The sequence below is a fragment of the Marmota marmota genome, unplaced genomic scaffold (genome assembly GCF_001458135.2).
Source record: "Marmota marmota marmota unplaced genomic scaffold, marMar, whole genome shotgun sequence".
Lineage (NCBI taxonomy): Eukaryota > Metazoa > Chordata > Mammalia > Rodentia > Sciuridae > Marmota > Marmota marmota.
In genome coordinates, this window is record NW_025999977.1 from 24,029,853 (window position 1) to 24,049,638 (window position 19,786).

Consider the following 19,786-nt stretch of genomic DNA (forward strand, 5'->3'; position numbering starts at 1 on the left):
AAAGAATGTAATTGCTTCTGTTGTGGCATTTAAGTTACCCGGTTACACTCCTGCCAAGTGATCTCAGGGTGAGATAGGAGCAGGTGAGATGGCTGGAAAGCAGGCCCTGTGCCCTGCGGCTTCCCAGAGCCCTTCATGTTGGAGGACAGTGGAATGGGCCTGCGGCTGGCCAACTGCCTGGTCCACAGGCTTCTGCTTTCAAGCGCCCAGGACATGTGAGGCCGTGTGACCTCTGGGAGCTGTCTGGTCCTCAGAGGAGGAACTCTCTGCTCTGGAAGATTCTGGAAAGGGAACTCTCATTGACTTTCAGGCATGGTTTTGAGAAGATCAAGGGGACAATCAGGAGTCTGATTTGAAATGCTAACCAGCTTTCTAGGCTATGGCTCCCTTCATCTTTCTAAAATGAACAGGGAGCATTTTTGCATCTCACCAGCCATCAGAACAGTGACTGACTATTAATCCTTCATCCAGCACACCAACAGGTAAGTCCCACACCACTGTGTTCGTCTCAGTGGGGAGCAGGATATGGAGAACAGCCCCAAGGGCAGAGGACTCTGATCCAAGGCATGAGATAATTATTTGATTCTCTTGCCCCATGTAGGAAAAAAAAATCAGTTAAATAACATTTAACTTCCAAAGTACTCCTTGGTAAGATTTGTTCGGAAGCCTAAGTTCACGGACAACAGAAACTCTAGAGTTCGTGTTCAAATGCATCACAATGAAATAACAGCTACAGATGGATCTCTTGGAGGAGGGAAGACAGGCATTGATATTATTCTTGACAGTGGATGCTGAGCACATACAAAACCTTTTACATCTTCCACAGGGCTTCTGTCCCCCCCTCTTATGGGATGACAAATGTGAAAAAGTGTTTCCTAAAGCGGTGAAATGACTATATGAAAGTTCAACAGCCAATTAACAGTAGAACCAGGGCTCCTATGTGCCTGGCCTCAGCCTATTTCCACTTGACACAGAAGGCTAATCTTAGATTCAACCAGTGAGAAATTCACAGCGCTCCACGTGAGCACCACAGACCTTGCCAAAGCTGCCTTTGCCCAACACCTTGATGAAGTTGAACTCGTCCAGGCCCAAACGCTTGGCCTGGCCTTGCCGGACTTCACCGTTCTCACCAGGGATCCCCAGCTGGCCGTCCGTGGACGATGATGCTCGGTGCTCCTCCCCTCGGTTATCAAACGACAAGGCTTTCCGGATATTGTTTTCAAGTTCTTTTAGTTCTAAGGACCAGAGGGTAACAAGATATTGCATTAGTACATATCTCATGGACTTTTCCCATTAGGATTCCACATTCAGAATGTCCCACATGAACTCTTAACCCGGTTTCAGTTCTTGACAGTAACAAATCCAGGGCGGCTTCCCTTGGTATGTGCCTTCATTTGTCCAGCAAGTTCACTGGCACTTAAAGCACAGCCAGGCTTCAGTATACAAAGAAGAGATTTGGCCGAGTGTGGTGGCACATGCCTATAATCCCAGCAGCTCGAGAGGCTGAGGCAGGAGGATTGCGAGTTCAAAGCCAGCCTCAGCAACAGCAAGGTGCTAAGCAACGCGGTGAGACCCTGTCCCTAATAAAATACAAAATAGGGCTGAGGATGTGGCTCAGTGGCCAATGTTGCTGAGTTCAATCCCTGGTACCAAAAGAAAAAGAGAGAGAGAGAGAGAGAGAGAGAGAGAGAGAGAGATTTGACCCATTCGTAAATAATTTGATGGTACTATGGGACCTCCAGACTTGTAGGAATTATTCTGACCTGTGTAGGCCTTTTCCTGTTTTATTTTAAGGCTGAGACATCCCCTGGGAGCTTCAAGGAGACTGAATGCCCTTGAAGCACTCGCTCACCATCAAACCCCTTTGGATTATATCAGAGCCAGCTATCTCTTTGAAAGCCCCCTTTGACTAGTGGCCTATTCCGTGATTCTAGGTGTAGTACAGGAACCCAGGCCTTCACTGGGACTGTGCAGAGTCAGAAAGGAACAAGTACCCTTTAAGTTCCCTTTGAAAAGTCAAACTATCCAGAATCATCATGGCAGTCATCATTGGTGATATAATTATCCCATCGAAGGGGACAAGGAAGCTTTTACCTTCTCAGGTCTTTAAAAGGCCTTGATGCTGGGTTTTCTCTAAAAGCTAGTACCCCACACAAGGGTACTGACAAAACAAGCAATGGGCTTATCATTAACAAAGAATTGCTTCCCACAGTGACGTGTGTTGCAAATTTATCTCTGATGGGGCAGGAATTCCTCAGGACAATTTCACAACTATGAGACAATCTCGCACCCCCCTGGAGTATGTGACCTGAATTACCTGCAGCAATAACACTGGGTGATCCTTTGACCTATTCTATTTGAAGAAGCTTTATAGTTGGCAATTCATTCACCAACATGCACACCTGTCTGTAAAAATGTGTAGTTTGAGGGTAAGCCAATTTTAAAAGATGCTCACAAATAACCAGGATTATGGAAGGAGAAGAGAGACTACTCCTGGAAACCCAATTCAGGCATGAGTGACCCAGTGCCACTTGACAGAAAGAACTTTAGCTTCTTTTCAGAAGGATGGAGGTCCTAAAATCCCATTCAAGAACCCGAAGAGCTTCCTAGCTCTGGAGTGGGCTCCTTGGAGGTGGGGCAGTTGTATTGGGGAGGAAAGAGATGGGGATGGCCTCTGAGACCCCAGTCACCCCCACACTGATTCAGCAGTTACCTACTAACGCTCACTTGGAACTAAGGATGGCTCTTAGTCGCACCACAGGGTCAGTCTCAGTTATTAAGTGGATTCTGGAAGGCAGAACTTAGATGTTGGGGGCCTCAGAAACTGTGGCTTATTTCTGTTTTATAAGCATGCCACATCTGACTAAGAGGGCTTTCCCATCCCTGAGCACGCACATCACTGCTGGGAAGTTCTCATGCCTGCGCTGACTGGTAACTGTAAGAGCAGAAGTCCCAGGAGGTACTATGCCCTGCGTGGGGCCGGACAATGTGCTGGGCAGCAGCCAGGCCTAAAAGCCACCATTGTCACTTCACTTTTATTTGGGGTCTCTACCATTTGACCCAATCTCCTTGAAGCTCCCTGGGGATGTTTCAGCCTTAAAATGAAACAGGAAAAGGCCGACCCTGTCCAGGATAATTCCAACAAGTCTGGAGGTGCCATAGTACCATCAAAATACTTAAGAAGGGGTCAGATCTCTTTTAAAATGAAGACACATAAAATGAAACAGAGCTACACAAAAAAAAGGAAATGAGGCCAGTTATTTCGGGTTTTTTGGTTTTTTGTTTTGATACCAGGGATTGAACTCAAGGGCACTCAAACACTGAGCCACATTGCCAGCCCTATTTTGTGTTTTATTTATTTAGAGACAGGGTCTTATTGAGTTGCTTAGGGCCTTGCTGAGTTGCTGAGACTGGCTTTGAACTTGTGATCCTCCTGCCTCAGCCTCCCAAGCCGCTGGGATTACAGGTGTGCACCACCATGCCCGTGAGACCAGTTATTCTGTGGCCCCAGGACTGGCACATGGACTCTGAGAAAGAAGCCTGGTCACAAATGATGACCTCCAGGGAGGGTTAGATGGCACAGAAGGGACAGAGGCCCACCCTTGCCAGAAGTAAGTTCTTGACTTTGGGACAAACCTTTTCACCTCTCTGACCTTCCCCTTCTCAGCCTGTACCTTGGGGCAGCAATGCAGCACCCACACAGAGTCTGTATGAGTGTAAAACTAGGAACATGAACACAAGCAAGCCTTGTAGAGGGAAAGAACAATTATGAAATCAATACAGAAAAGGCGTGGGAGGACCTGCCGGGGCCACCAGCCGCGTCAGCTCTCACAGGCTGTTCTTGAGAGGAGAGGCCTCACATGCCTTGGTCCTTCGGATGACAGAACCCAGGGGTAAAAAAGGCAAATCTGAGGGTCTCACCCTGGTCACAAGGGGAGGTGGGTGCTGACTTGGATCGATCTTCTTCAGATGGGGAGCTTCCAGAAGCTGGCTGTGGGGACTCGGCACCAGCAACAAGCTAGAGAGGACAGGAAGAAGGGAGAGAGGCATGAGAAAGGAGGGTGAGTGTCCCTAAAGACAAGAGTGTCAAACTGCGGTGACAAGAGCATCAGACAAGAGCCCCTGGCGCATAGCAGCACTCGCTGACTTGACAGTCTGAGAGCACAGACCCGGAGTTTCATTTGCCAAACACAGGAAGAAAATGAGGGACTTTCAGCTCACTCAACTTTTATTCTATCCAAATGCAACAAGCAAAGCTCACCCACCTCTTCAATCAAGCCTCTGTCTGCTGTCCAAGCAACAGACACTCTTACCCAGAGCAACATGACACTGGCTGTCTCTGCCATCTGTCTGGCATTTATTTATATCTTACCCAGCTTTATATCATTATTAATATCTGCATGTGTACATTGCATGGGGTTCTCTACTCAGACAGACTATATTTTCTTTGAAGGTAAAAAATATAGTACTGTCAATGCCCCCGGTGACTTGTACAAACTAATAGACATAATAGGCACTCAATAAATATTTTCAGATGTATTTGATATCTGTTGGCAAATTTTAACAGAATGTACCAATGAAGTGTGTTCCCTGGCATAGGTCTGGCATATCCACTTTGAGTGACATGAAGTCAGTAGCACTCCTGCTCCCTCTGCTCTTGGTCTACCCACTGTGGGTACCTTTCAGTTTCTGACCAGGGGAGGGCTTCTCCCATCCTTCACACTAACTTAGGTGACCGCTTGCCTTTTTTCCAGATTTTTCATCAGAAGCATCTCAGGCATAAAAATATTAGGGCTGAGGTCTCTTAACCTAGATTCTGCTCCTTCCTGAATTTCTCTAAGTCATCTTTGTCCCACCAGGTTTAGCCAAATACAAGACAGGCAGATGATGGCCGTTAAGAACGACGGTACATCCAAAGATAGGAAAGAAGATTGCTACTGAGTTTTCTTTCAAATGTTCAATGACAACGAAAGAGTCTGTCTTACTTCTAGAAGGAAAACAAAACTTCTCTTCTGGCCAGACTCCATGAGTCAGGCTAACAGTGTCACCACAGACTGTTTGCTTAACCTGCCTCTCCAGGGGGCCCTGGCATTCTCGGGTACTAACCTTCTGCTTGCAATTCCAGTGTCTTGGATCAACAACTGAAGTCCTATTGTTACCAGTGGGATTTAGAGAATCGAGAAGGGACACCCAAAGCACAAAATCTCACAGTTAACCAGAAATAGAATTTTTTTTTTCTTGCAACTCTTGCAAAACAGTTTTGTTTGCTGGAAATGTAGAGAAGGAGGAGACAGTTAAGATGAAAAAAACTCAACCTTCCCTTGAGAAAGAAAAAGGCTTTTCTGGGGACACCGGGAGAAAGACAAAGGGGGGGGGGTTCTAAACCAAGAAGACTAGAAACATAGGCCCTTCAGCAGGTACAAGGCCAATCTGGAGAGAACATTTGAGAGTCAAGGCAGCAGGAGGCACCCACAGGTGGGCTTGCTTTTTTAGTAAAGTGCTTGGTAATATTTAACCTTAGGCAGGGAGGGCCTCTACCCACCCACCCACACCAGGATTTCTCACTTAGGTAACATTGTTCTGATTCTCTCATAGTTTACTTTTCAAAGATCTCTTAAAATTACTAGGCTAAAAAAAAAAAATGTAGTCAGTCTAAAGGGCCGCTCCAGATGCCTTTAGCTCTGTTCATATCTGAAGGCCCTGACTTACCAAAAGAACGCTTTAGCAAGCGGATCTCCTCCCTGTGGCATTCAAAATGTCACAAGGATGGAGCAGGGCTTTGGTCTCTAAAGAAAGGCCCAGATGTCCAATGCTGTGGGGCATTGAGGGTATTCCCCAGGCAGCCCAGCGCTGGTTCCAGCACAAACCTTGACACCCTCCCTAGAGAAGAGCGTGGGTTTAGGGTGGAGTCACACACTGAAATTGCTTGCCTGCCAAATCTGGAGGCAGGTAAGTCTACTTCCTTGTCTAGAATTGTTATGCTTTTTCTAGAATTCTAACTCCTCATCTCAAAGTTTATGTCTTTTTGACAAATGTACCTCTCAAGGCTAGCTTTGTTTTCTCTCTCTCTTTTAAATCCAACTCTGGAACAGTTTTATTTTGTTTATTTTATTTTTGTTATGTGTTGCTGAGGATTCAACCCATTGCCTTACACTCGTGAGGCAAGCACTCAACCATTGAGCCACAACCCCAGCCCCACTTTATTGTCTCTTACACACACACACACACACACACACACACACACACATGCTTCTGCACTATTAGTGTGGAAGGAGACTCCCCTTTTTTGGGAGGGGGTACTGAAGATTGAACCCAGAGGTACTTTATCACCCAGTTCTTTCTACTTTTTTTATTTTGAGACAGTCTCATCAAGTTGCTTAGGGCTAAGTAGCTGAGGCTAGCCTAAACTTTCAAACATCCTGCCTCAGCCTCCCAAGATGCTGGGATCACAGACATGTGCCCTGCGCCCAGCTTGGAAGGAAACTTTCATGTTACCTGTCTGACCTCTTTTTTCCTTTCTTTTATTCTTGGAACACATTCTGTGTTGAGTAAGATGCCTCACACCTAGGAATCTTACGGTCCCCCTCCAGAGCACTCTCAGGAAGCCAGCACAGAAGGGCAGGCCTGGAGAGAGTTCCAGAGACACCACCAAACAGACTCTCACCTTTTTCCTCCTCTGGCCACTGTTGGTGATTTTGTCTGGAGTGACACCTAGGTCCGCCAGCACTTTGGCGATCCCTCTGGCATCCACTCCACAGTTGGGAGCCACATTGGTCTCACATCGACGGTGAACATTCATTTTGCAGACTGTAAGGAGACATAGGGGAGAGATATCCAAGTGTTTATGGTCTAAAGCATTACCTTTTTAAAAAGTAACATATGCAAATTGGTGCAGGCAATATGGAGATTCCTTGGAAAACTGGGAGTGGAACCACCATTTGACCCAGCTTAAAAACAGCATATTACAGTGATGCTGCCACATCAATGTTTATAGCAGCACAGTTCACAATAGATAAATTGTGGAACCAACCTAGATGCCCTTCAATAGATAAATGGATAAAGAAAATATGGTATATTACTCGGCATTAAAAGAGAATAAAATCATGCATTTGCAGGTAAATGGATGGAGTTGGAGAATATAATGCTAAGTGAAGAAAGCCAATCCCAAAAACAAATGCTGAATGTTTTTTCTGATAAAAGGAGGCTGATTCATAGTGGGGATGGAGGAGGCAGCATGGGAGGATTACACAAACTTTAGGGCAAAGGGGAGGCAGGGGAAGAAAGGAGGATGGGGGGAGGAAAGACAGTGAAATGAGACAGACATCATTATCCCAAGTACATGTATGAAAACACAAATGGTGTGACTCTACTTTGTGTACAACCAGAGACATGAAAAATTGTGCTCTATTTGTATAATATGAATTGCATTGCATTCTGCTGTCATATGTAACAGATTAGAATAAATAAATTTTTTAAAAAAATAACATAAGTTCATTTGATAGAATTTGGAAAATGCAGAAAAATAAAAATCCTCACTCTTCTATCACACAGAACCACCTTGCAGAGATAACACTCCTTCTAGCTACTTCCTTCCAGCCACTCTTTCTACATGTCTGAGACGAGGATAGACAAATATCACATTTCATTTGGGAATAGAATACTGACTCCAAAAGAACCTAGTTGATTACTCCAGGAAAAAAAATGTTCATTTGAATTCTGCACCCAAATGGGGCACATGTCCACAGTCAGCTCCACTCCTCTGCAGGGGTCACATGATACAGGACGCTCCACAGCAATTAGAAGAAGATCTCTGCATGCTTTCAGCAGGGGGAGGGGAAGACAAACCATTCCAAAACAGGTCAGAACATTCTGCTCTTCTTAACAAGACCTGCCCTTAGGAGAAACTATTTTATGAGAGCTTAAACTATTGGGGATTTATCAGATCCTAACTGACCCAGGAGTAAGGAAATGCCCACTCCAGTCCACTCCAGTCATGCTAAACCTCCAGAGGTCAGGGGAGGACGAGCAGCACGGTGGAACAGGCTCACTACCAGACTGAGATCTATGCAGACGACCATGGGAGGCCTCCCCTGTCCCCACTCCCTACCATCACAGGCATATTTCACCATTCTCTACCCAGTACAGCATGTCAGGCTTCCAAGAACAATTACTAGGTGTACTAAAAGGCAAAAAGCATAATTTAAGGAGAGAGAGAGATGGCAGGCAATGTTACAATGATCAAATTGGGAATTTAAAACAATACCTTAATAGGTGCCACATCTTCATGGTTTTCACTTTCCAAATAGCTATAGCAATCAAGTCAGTGTGGAATTGGCAAAAGAACAAATAGATCAATGGAATGGAACAGACAGTCCAGAAAGAGAACCATATAAATATAGCCAACTGATCTTTGACAAAGGAGCAAACACAGTCCCTTTGACAGATGGTGCTAGAGTAACAAAACAAAACAACAACAAAGAAAAACACCCTGAATCTCGACTCAGAATTTATGCCTACCATAAAAATTAACTCAAAATGGATCATGTAAAATGCAAAACAACGAAACTTGTAAATGCTAATAGAGAAGACCATCTAGGGGACCTTATGTATGGACATGCCATTTTAGATAACAATACCAAAGACGTGATCCACCAAAGAAATAACTGATAAGGTGGGCTTCATGAAAATTAAAAGTTTCTGCTCTGTAAAAGGTACTGTCAAGACAACGAGAAGACAAACCACAAACTGAGGGAAAGTATTTGCAAAAGATGTACCTTATGAAGGGCTGTTATCCAAAGCAGCCAACTCTCCACACTCAATAATAACAAAATGAACAACCCAATTTTATAAATGGGGAAAAGATTGGAGCAGACATCTCAGCAAAGAAGATATTCATATGGTAAATAAGCAGTCAAGAAGATATTCCACATCATATGTCACTAGGGAACTGCAAATTAATACTATTAGAATAATTCTATTGAAATTAATTAATTAATTAATTAGTCCCTACACCATTCTATTAAAATGGCCCAAATCCAAAACTCTGACAATAACAAATGCTGGTGACGCTACAGAGCTACAGGGACTCTCAGTCATTGTTGGTGGGAGTATAAAATGGTACAGTCCCCTTGGAAGACAGCTTAGCAGTCTCTTATAAAACAAAACATATCCTTATCATGTACTCCAGCGCTCACACTCCTGGTATTTACCCAAATGTGTTTCAAAAATTATGTCCACACAAAAATCTGCACACAGATGTTTTTAGTAATTTTATTCATTACTGTTAAAATTTGCAAGCCAGCAAGATGTCCTTCTGTAGGCTAATGGAGAAACAAACTTTGGGCCATCCACTGAAATATTATTTAACCTAAAAAATAAATGCACTATCAAACCATGAAAAGGAATGGAGGAACATGTAATGCCCCTTACTAAGTAAAAGAAGTCAACCTGAAAAGGTTCCAAATGATACCATCCCAACAACATGGCCCCATAGAAAAGACCAAACTACAGAGGCTGTAAAAGGCTCTGTGGCTGCCAAGGAGGGATGAATAGGCAGAGCACAGAAGATTTTTAGGGCAGCAAAACTACCCTGTATGTTACTATAATGGTGGATACATTTCATCGTGTATTTGTCTAAAGGCAGGGATTACACACCACCAAGAGTGAGCCCTCATGTAAACTACAGACTTTGAATGATGATGGTATGGTGACGGAAGTCCATCAGTTGGTAACAAATGTGCCACTCTGGTGTGGGATAATGATGGCTGGGAAGCCTATGCCTGGGTTGGGGGCGCGGGGGGTGCATAAGGGAAATCTCTGTACTATGAACCTAAAACTGTTGTAAAAGATAATGTCTATTTGAGCAATTAAAAAACACAAAGCTGTTCCTAGAATGCAACCATGCGGACTGGCCCAGACCTCCTGCTTGCCCTGTATAACCTGGTCATGGGCCTGGAGGGAGGGACGGCACAGAGCCCCCTAAGCCTGGTTTGGAGAAATCAACTGAGCTACCCAACAGAAGATGGATTAAAGGTGGGGGGTGGCGTGTAAGAGAGTGGCTTTCTCAGATTACAAAAACAAAGAAGAAAGCTCTACCCAGCCAGCCATGGAGCTGACTGGACCAGGGAGCTCTTGGTAATGCCTGGCCAACAGTCCTAGGGCCGAGGGCCACTGGCATACTCCAGGCAACGGCGCTGCTCGGAATTCTCATCACACTCCCCTGAGATACAGCTGCCGTTGGACACGCACTCACCTTCCCTGCTCTGCCCACCAGCCCCTGGTCTGGCTCTTTGTGAAGCATCAGAAAGGACAAGAATGAAGGGACCACTTTCAGAGAATTTCCTGGCAAGTGCGAAGAGTCGGTATAATTTGACCACTGGCGCCCTCTAGTGTCGGAATGTCAAACCCGTGGATCGTGACCAGTTGGCAGAACAGCAAAGTAGAAAATGTTTTTTAGAGGACTTTGTTTCATATTTTTTAAAACCCTGATATTTCCATAGGAAAGCTTTGTAGTTGCCTTAATAGGTTTTAAAAATCCTAATCACATGTCAGTTAAAAATGGATGATATGAGATAATGACATTGAAAGTGGTGTGAAAAGTCTGGGCAGGTGAGGGCTAAGCCGGCTGAGGACTGAGAGCGCGAGATGATTTAGGCAGCCACACTGGGAACATGGGTTTTTGGAGGCTGCAGGTGACACCAAGAGGCTGCAGACCAGCAAAGGAAAGTAGACATGCCAGCTGGCACCAAAAGAAACCTGAGGAGCATTCACTTTAATGTGGTCAAATGAGCTACGCATGTCACTGCCCCCATGCCCCTACCCTGTCCCTATTGGAGATGGCAGAAGCCAAGGGCTGTTAATCCTGGGCTGCCAACCCACTTCCAGCCCTAGGCTGCCCTTTAAGCCTTCTTTTTCTAGGATGCCTGTTAACATGCACTTATACTGGTCTCATCCAAATGAAGTTGTGCCAAGGAGAAACAGAACCACTTGACCCAGATAGGGCTCTTCAATGGATAACCCTACCCTACTAGCCAGCTAGTCACCATCTATTTGTTGAGCACCTACTATGTGTGGGGTGGGGCTTCAGCAGCAGAGTCCTCTCAGATTAGCTTGTGGTTTGAGCACAGTGACCTTCATCTCCTTTTGGAGAGACTTCATTTCCATGTTTCCACCCTTTGCATAAATGAGATTAAAGCCAGTATTGCAAAAAGGAGGGTCAAGCTAATAGGAATCCTTCTAAAACAAGCAAAGCCTCTAAGGACAATGGCTAAGTCATGCCTGAGGAGACAGTTGGGCCCATGTACGCTGCAGAAGTTTTTGCGTGTGTAATACCAAGGCCCCCTCTCAAGCAAGGGGAGGCTATACCACTGAGCCACAGCCCTAGGCTCAAATCTGCAAACCTCCTGACTCAGCCTCCCCAGAAGCTGGGATGACAGGTCTGCATCACCACACCTATCTAAACATTTCCTCACGTTAGGCTAATTTGAAGATGAGTCAGGACAATGGTTGGATTTTACAGCAGGTTACCATCAGCCACCCTATGCTCAGAGATAGACAGCAAACAATTGGAAACAGGAATTGTGTAATGGATGTTGGGGGAAAGGGGATGACTGCAGAGTGCCAGATAGAAGGGATATAGGAGATCCTGGGGTGGTCCCTTGGGGTCATACTGGGACAAATGTCCCCAGAAAGAGACTTGGGAGTCTGACTGCATTGGAATCATAACACTTTTCAGAGACCAGAATGAGTGGCCAATTGTCTGCTCCCCAGAATTCCTCAAAAACTACATCTTGTATCAACCTTCCACATGTAAAGGGGACACTCATCATGGTCCCTAGGCACTGCCAGACACCACTGGAAGAGGCTCAAAACCAACCAAGAGCCCTCTGTGGCACTGTAGTTCTGAATGCTGAGTTGCTCCCTCTCTCTCCTGCTCTCCACCTATGATATGGTCCCCCCACACCTTTCCAGGTCTTTCTATACCCTCAAGTATAGCTCCAGCTCCCCACAAAAGCCTTTCCTGACCACCCTAGCTGTACTGGCCTCTCTTGCCCATGAATTATTCACATTAATATTTGGATTCACTACTTGACCTGTGGTCTATTATTTAACTTAATGCTCAGGGAGTATTCTATTTATTGAAGTTTCTAGAAGACTAGAATCATATTTTACCTCCAAGTTCTCAATGAAGCCCTTACTCAAAGTAGGGTGAAAATGCCTTTGAGTGTATTCCAACTTGATGTAAGTTAGCAGTATTTCAGCAGCACAAATGGAAACTGTCAGCCCAGAGCCCAGCGCCCAGCAGATGTCAGGGAACTGAAATCCCAAACAATGACATGATATACGAATTTTTGCCGACTGTGCAAAGTTAAATACCAATGCACAAGAAGGGAGAGTGATCAATTCACATGGCTTGTTGAGCAACAAACACATGACAAATAAAAGTGCCCTTATTTATGTCCTCCTTACGTAATTCAACCACCAAAACAAGACTTGGCGCTTTTTTTGTGGCGGGGGCGGGGCTACTGGGAATTGAACTCAGGGGCACTCGACCATTGAGCCACATCCCTAGCCTTATTTTGTATTTTATTTAGAGACAGGGTCTCTAAATGAATAGAGTCGCTTTGCTGAGGCTGGCTTTGAACTCTCAATCCTCCTGCCTCAGCCTCCTGAGCTGCTGGGATTACAGGCGTGCACCACCATGCCTGGCAAGACTTGGGCTTTTAAAATAGGACTTCTAGGAGGCTTTCTTTCATAACTATTTGTCCATATGCATGAAGATGCCTGTATGAAGATGTTTGCAGCAGCCTTAATTAAAATAGTGACCAGAAAGAAACAATAAGAATCCATCTAGAGGTCAATATTTAAATAACCTGTTAAACCTGCATAATGTGGACTATGAAGCAGTCATAAAAAGAATGGAGTAGCCCTGTATGTCCTGCCTTGGAAATATTCCAAGAAATAGTAAAAAAAAAAAAATCAAGTTACAGAACAATGGATATAGGATTCAATTCACAAATGTCTTGTTGAGTGCCAATGTGTTAGGCACTTTCTAGATGCTGGGAAATAGCAGGGAATAAGAGACACACACAAATCTCTGCCCTCGTGGAGCCTGTTTTCTGATGGGGGAGAGAAACATAGATGTAATAAAAATGTGGATATTAGAAGGCGGTTAAGTGCCACAGTATAAAAGAAGCTGCAGGAGGGTGATGGAAGATGAGAGATGAGAGTGTCCATTTTTAAAGGGTGCTCAGCATAGCCCTCACAGACGCGGGGACAGTATTGGGGGGGGCATGTGTGTGCGCGTGGTGGGCAGCTTCTAGGGTTGCCCCAGTGACTCCCATCCACAGGGATTCACACCCTTAGGTGATCCTCTGTCACTCAGTGTGTGCTGGACCCAGTGATTCTCTTCTAGGTAGAAAATGCCAAAAGTGATGAGATGTCATTTTTGGAGATGAGGTTACAAGGACTGTGGCTAGAGCCTTAGGCACCCTCTTATGTTCTCGACTGCCCGCTCTGACAGAAGCCAGCTGCCGAGTTGGGAGCTGCTTTATGAAGGCACGTTGGCAAGAACTGGTCTCTCTGGCCAATAGCTAGCAGGGATCTGATGTTGTCAGGGCCACATGAATGAGTTTGGAAGTGGCTCTTCTTCAAGTCAAGCTTCCAAATGGGACCCCAACCCCCTCTTCCAGCTTGATCTCAACCTCCGGAGAGACTGCTGGGTCAAAGCACCCAGCTAAGTTGCACCCAGATTTCTGATCTGCAGATACTCATAAAATAAATATTGGTTGCTTTATATCACTAAGTTGCAGCAATAGATACTAAAACTCTGTGTGTGTGTGTGTGTGTGTGTGTGTGAGTGAGTGTGTAAGTGTTGTGAAGTAAGTGAACACAGCCTCAAAAAACACCTAACAAATTTTTAGTAGCAATTAAGTCTAGGGATGGAAGTCCAAAGAGACTACAAAGAAAGACTTTAATATTTCATATAAACTCTCTCTCTCTCTCTCTCTCTCTCTCTCTCTCTCTCTCTCTCTCTAGTTTTGCTTGAACTTTTACAGTTAGGGTGTATTTGTATATTACTATGCTCTTTTAATTATAAAAATAGAAATAAAGTTTGAAGTTGTGACAAGGGGTCTAGCTGTTCAAAAAACAGTAAAGGACTAACATTTTCAAAAATGTTGAGAATAAAAATCTTTTTTCAAGTTTTTAGTTTTTTAAATATCCAAAATAGGTTTTTTGTTTGTTTGTTTTAATTTTTAGGAAGGAAGAGAAGAAGGAAGGGAGGGAGGGAGACTTTGCATAGCCACCCCCTGAGGTATGTACCTAAGGTCACTCTGCTTTTATTACTTTCATTACTGTCCTCGGGTGGCAGGAGGGCATTGGAGGGCAGTTAAGGTGACCTGCATTTGATCACCCAGGCAGACAGTGACCAAACTGGGGCAGGACAGCTTCCCCAGTTCCCAGCCTGGATCTCAACAGGCTGCAGCTCCCCAAGGGTTCTGTTATTTGTTATGTCCTGGAGAGCAGGTGACAACTGTGCCTCAGTTTGTGAACGCAGCCTTAGAGCAGAACAGTTACTAAGATGGATCTCAGAGAGGGGTAGAGGCCAAGAAGGACTTCCCAGGCCAGGCTTCCTGAGGCACATGCTCCTCCCACCTCAGCACAGAGCTGCAACCACTGAGTCCCCTGGACAGCCGTGAGGAAGCAGGGGCTCTGTGGCCCTGCAGGCGGCTTCAAGCTGTGGAAGGAGCTCGGGCTCTCTCGTTAAACTGCCCCTCAGCATCTGCTGACTTCAGGGTGGCTGTGCTGAGACGTGAGCATGGGAGCTCGAGCAGAACACAAATGGGGACAGGGTGGGCTGTGTCCCATATCATGATAACTCCATAATTTTTTTTATGTGAGGCACTGGAAGCCTCCTTGGGTGGAGGGGGGACCAACCACAAGTGTCAGCTGAGAAACTGAGACACAGGAGAGCCCTGAAACGAGCCCAGACCGGTTTGCTATGCAGTGGGAGTAAGGCTAGGGGAGGGGGCAGGACTGAAGTCACAAACTGAAGGGTTCAAGCGCCCCAGAGCCTCGTGACCCAGGACCTGAGCCTTGGAAGCCGGTTTCCAGACCCTGCTCAGGCTGCAGTGCTCAGACAGGCCCAGGGATGAAGGTGGAGAGCCTCAGACAGGGCTGACGCCGGCATCGAGGATAAAAGAAAGGGATGAGGTCTCCCACCTGCACACTGGGTGCCAGTGCTTTTCTGCCCTTGGCTAAGGAGCCCAGTTACCCAGCAATTATGTGATCTCCTTCAAGGGTCTGGCCCCTCTATGGCCGAGGACAGAGAAAGGACAACCTAGAGACAGAGGCCAGTCCCCTACCAGTCCCTGGTTGTGTGTCCTTGTTCATGTCACCAGTCTCTCCAGTTCTGTTTCCTGCCAGTCAAACGGGAGGACAGTCACTAACAATATGTCTGCCTATCAACATCTGAGCACATAAACAATGGTGGTCCCGAGGATTATATCACCCAGTGACATTAAAGTCACCTTCGATCATCAGTATATTCTATGATGTTTGCACACCAGCAAAATCTCCCAAGCAGGCAACTCTTAGAAGTATTTCTTCCTTTAAACAAGGCACAACTGTAAATGTGCTCTCATTACTTAGGGACAGCCCGTGAGAGAGTAAATACACAATACTGGAGCCTAGGTGGCATGGTCAACTGTAGGCTGAAGGGAGAGTGACCAGGACAATCTCATGGGTCCTTCCTTCTGGGTTCAAACTCTTTAAGAAACCTGTTTTACTGGAACCTATTCCAAAGAATGGGACTGGCCTCAAAGCTGAAGCACAGAGCAGCAACCACATGGCCTATATGCAACCAGCACCAGGAGAGCAAGGCTCCAGCCCAGCATGACCAGCCAGCAGGGTCCAGCAGCCATGAAGACCCAGCTGAGCCTTGTGAGCAGGGAGTGTGGGGAAGGGCCCTGATCCGAGCCAGACATGGGACCAAGGTGCCTGGGCTTAAGTTTCAACTCCACTGGGCTCCCACACAGGTCACTGTATCTTGATTTGTTCATAGTAGTCATAGCAGCAGACCCTGCCTTGGATCTAGGCAGAAGCAGGTCATGCTGGACTCATGGCCATGACCAAGAAGACTGGCGTTTAGGAAAGGATGGGAAAAGATAATTAGATGAGATGTTTAGGGCAGACAGGTGACTCTGTATGATGCTCTAAGGTTGAATCTGTGTTATTATACATTTGTCTACACCCATAGAATATGAAACACCAAGAGTGAACTTTCATGTGAACTCTGGACTTTGGGTGATAATGAATGAAAAGACTTTATTTCCTAATTCCTGAGTGGCCCCACCCCATGCCTGCTCCCCTGGGGTCTTATGATCACATATCCCACTTTCCCCTCCTTTACCTGAGCAGGTGTAGGGACACTTCCTGCCAAAAGAATGGAGGACACCTCCCCTGGGCCCTGCCTTCTTCCAGGGTCAGCCAGGGGCCCAGTCCTAACAGCAACACCTGGGTGTGTGCACTGCTTACTTAAAATATTAATATTTATGGGATGAGAGTATCTTCATTTAGATTTTTCATTTACATTAATAATTAGTATTTTTTCTAACAACCAGACATCACTTCATCAGGCTCCTATCCAAAGCAGGCTCTATGTTTCCTGGCAACCCCCGTCAGCCTTCCAGAAATGCTCTCACTTCTTTGCTAAAAATCATTTGAGATTCCCGATCCATTTTTTTCCCTTCCTCATCCCTTGTTGCGTTTCACCTCATGCCCACAGGATTTCAGGTGGGCCCTGTTCTGTTCAAGGTGGTGTGTGCGAAAGGATACAGGAGAGGAGACAGGGAAGGCTTTACTACCCGCCTTGGAGATGCTGGGAAGGTCACAAGGAACCCAGATGTGTCAAGAGTCAGCACTGCTTCCTGGGCCCCATAGCAGCTATTCCCAATCTTTGCTACTCTCTCTGCCCCTCCCACAATTCCAGTTCTCCCCTCAACTTCAAAAGGGACCCCCCCCTCCAATTTCAGAAAATAAGGGAAATCGCATGTCAATAGATTCAAAGTGCACATAATGACTTGCCCACTCAGGTTGCTCTGAAGCCCCACCCTGACGCAGAGATGTACCTGCACCTACCTGGTCTGCAACCTCCCCGCCATCTTGGTGAGGCTCTCTTGCTTTCTCCCCTACCTGGTCTCTGCCCCAGTTGTATCAATGGTTCCTTCTCTCTTCTGACTCTACAAAGTCTCCTTTTCTACTTTATTCCTGATTATCTAAATATTCTGAAAACATTTCCCCCTCCATTCTTACTCTAACCTATTGCACATGGGCTTCCATCCCACTGACCAACTAAGACAGCTCTAGCTGAGGTCAGTGGTGACCTTCTCATTGTTATATCCAATCTCCTGTTTCACATCTTACCTTAGAAAACCTCTCAAGAGCACTTGGCATCCTTCACCACTTCCTTTTTAATGTTTTTTAAATACTCTGCACACTTTCGGTTTCTACCATGTTGCTGTTCCCTACTCCCCACCCCCATCTGTGAGGTCCTTCCCTCTCACGGGCTTTGCAGGTTCATCCTTGGATGCTGGCAACTGCCACCCCAGTTCCCCAAGGTGTTATCTTTGGCTCTTCTCTCCATCCACTCAAGCATTGGCCCCAAGGATGACATTTACTCAACAGCTGTAACTCCTACCAGATAGTGACAAATCCAAATCCCAATGCCCAGTCTAGACCTCTCTCCCAGGTTTCCATGAGAAAGAGCTAGACACCTCCATGTTGATTCCCACAGGCACCTCAAGTGACCACATCCCCAACCCATTCCACCATTTTGCCTCCAGCCCTGTCCTCCCTCATGCAGTCCCCATCTCTGTGAACACATCACTATCCTTGGTTGGATCTGGTCACTCTGTCCAACAAATTACCCTTCTTCAAAAATCTTAAGTTATTCTCTTTATTCCACTGCCATCATTACTTCATTTTCAATTTTTATAATTTCTCACTGGGATCCTGTCAATGACTAATGTGTCCATGTCCTCAGTTTATTTCCTTATCCTTTACCTATTTTAAAAATCCTCCCACCTTGGGAATTTATGAATACATCCAGTACAAGCAATAAATACTACTTGAAAATAATCTCCATGCACTCTTCTTACCCAATGGTTCATGGTTGCTCACAGTCCAGCCTTACTATAGGCTATCCAGCTTATAAAACTGGATTCTTCATTCAGGTTCCCAGAGTATGTTCCCATATGATGTGCTTTTCCTTGTACCACCCAGTATACTCACTGGAGCAGACAGTTTACAGGAGGGACAGGAGGGACAGAGTGAAGAACCTGAGACTCGGGGTCCAAGGATCAAGTCCCACTTCTGTTAAGCTGTGTAATGTGTCCAAATGACTTCATCTCTGAGCCTCAGTTTCCTCCCTGGGGACATGGGGAGATTATGATATATGTCCAGGCCTGTGAAGATGTCTCATGTGACAGCATTCTAGCCTGGCTCCTTCCAAGAGGGAGCTCATGAGAGAAAAGCCCAGGTCCTATCTATTTACTTACTTCACAGCCTAAGTCCAAAAGCATGTCTTCCTTCCTACCCCAGGATACCCCGTACATTATTCCTACACTTTTGTAGGCTTGTTCTATCCCCAGCTCAGTAACAGTCTGAGGTGGGTCACACCTTCATCCTCCACCATGTTTCCCTCTGTGCAGTCACAGGTGGCCTCTGCATAGAGTGGTAACAGAGGTGCATGGTCAGCAACCAGGGCCAAAAAGGGCTTGTGCTCAGTGCTCCAGCCAAACCTGGGACTGGCTGTCCAGGCTCAGACAAAGTTTTTTGTTTTTTTTGTTTTTTTTACAAACAGGAGAAAAAAAAGGACACCGACACATGGAGGGTGAGGGGAGGGCAGGGAGCAACTCACCTTTACACTGCAAACCCTGCCGCAAGAGGCCCCAGAGCAAGGACCCACAGTGGTCACAGAAGGTGGGGACTTTGTAGTTGTGGATCCCAAACTTGTGGGGCATGTTGACGCTGAACCGCTGTGAGCCCACCTGCAGGATGGCAAAGCACAGAGTCAGCCGGCTGCTTCCAGCTCCTCCAAGGCCCAGAGCCTCATCACTGGGACTCCCATGGAACTTCTTCCCCAGAAAGCATGTGCCACTGTAGGCTTGGCTCTGAGACACCAGATGAAGTAAGCCTCCTCTGGGCCCCGCCTTCACTCCTGACGGCCCCAGGTCCTCGCCTGCTGCACTGGCTGGCTTGGCAAGGCCCGGCCTGCTCCCCCACGCCTGCCCCCCAGGACTTCAGGCCTTCCAAAGTCGCATCACATGGCAGTGGTGTGCCTCACACCTGAGCCACTCGAGGCAGCACCGTGTGCCTTCAGAACTGCTTTGCACACGGAGGCCTCACCCAGCAGGGGGCTTCTGGCAGCGCCAAGGTGGACACAAGGAACCTGTAAAGCACTGTGCAAACCAGCAGTGTCCTGGAAACCAGGGTCATTGTTAGAACAAGCGATAATTACATGAAGATGGACACTAAGACACTAAGGTATTGTGCTGATCACACACCAGGCACCATAGCTCAGTGAAATCTGACCACCACTCTCTGGGGTAGGACCATCATGACCCTGAGTTCACTGATGAGGAAATTAAGGCCCAGTGAGATTAAGAAACATGCTGATCAGCTGATAGGACAGGCTTCCATCCCCACACGCCCTGCAGAAGACACAAAGAGGGTGAGCAGGACTCACAGAAAACAGAGGCAGAAAGAATTGTAAGATCGAAAGAGA

General features: G+C 46.2%; 1 protein-coding gene across 2 annotated transcripts in view; it reads right to left on the reverse strand.

Moving 5' to 3' along the window:
* The window catches only part of Prkce (protein kinase C epsilon), a 492,097-nt gene that overhangs the window by 161,703 nt on the left and 310,608 nt on the right, over positions 1-19,786 (reverse strand). For both annotated transcript variants that reach the window (XM_015479707.2, XM_048804447.1), the window contains exons 6-9: positions 18,920-19,049; positions 6,665-6,807; positions 3,922-4,018; positions 1,036-1,235 (exon numbers count right to left, since the gene is read on the reverse strand). In XM_015479707.2, the coding sequence (XP_015335193.2) occupies positions 1,036-1,235; positions 3,922-4,018; positions 6,665-6,807; positions 18,920-19,049 (570 nt within the window). The remainder of the gene's footprint in view (positions 1-1,035; positions 1,236-3,921; positions 4,019-6,664; positions 6,808-18,919; positions 19,050-19,786) is intronic.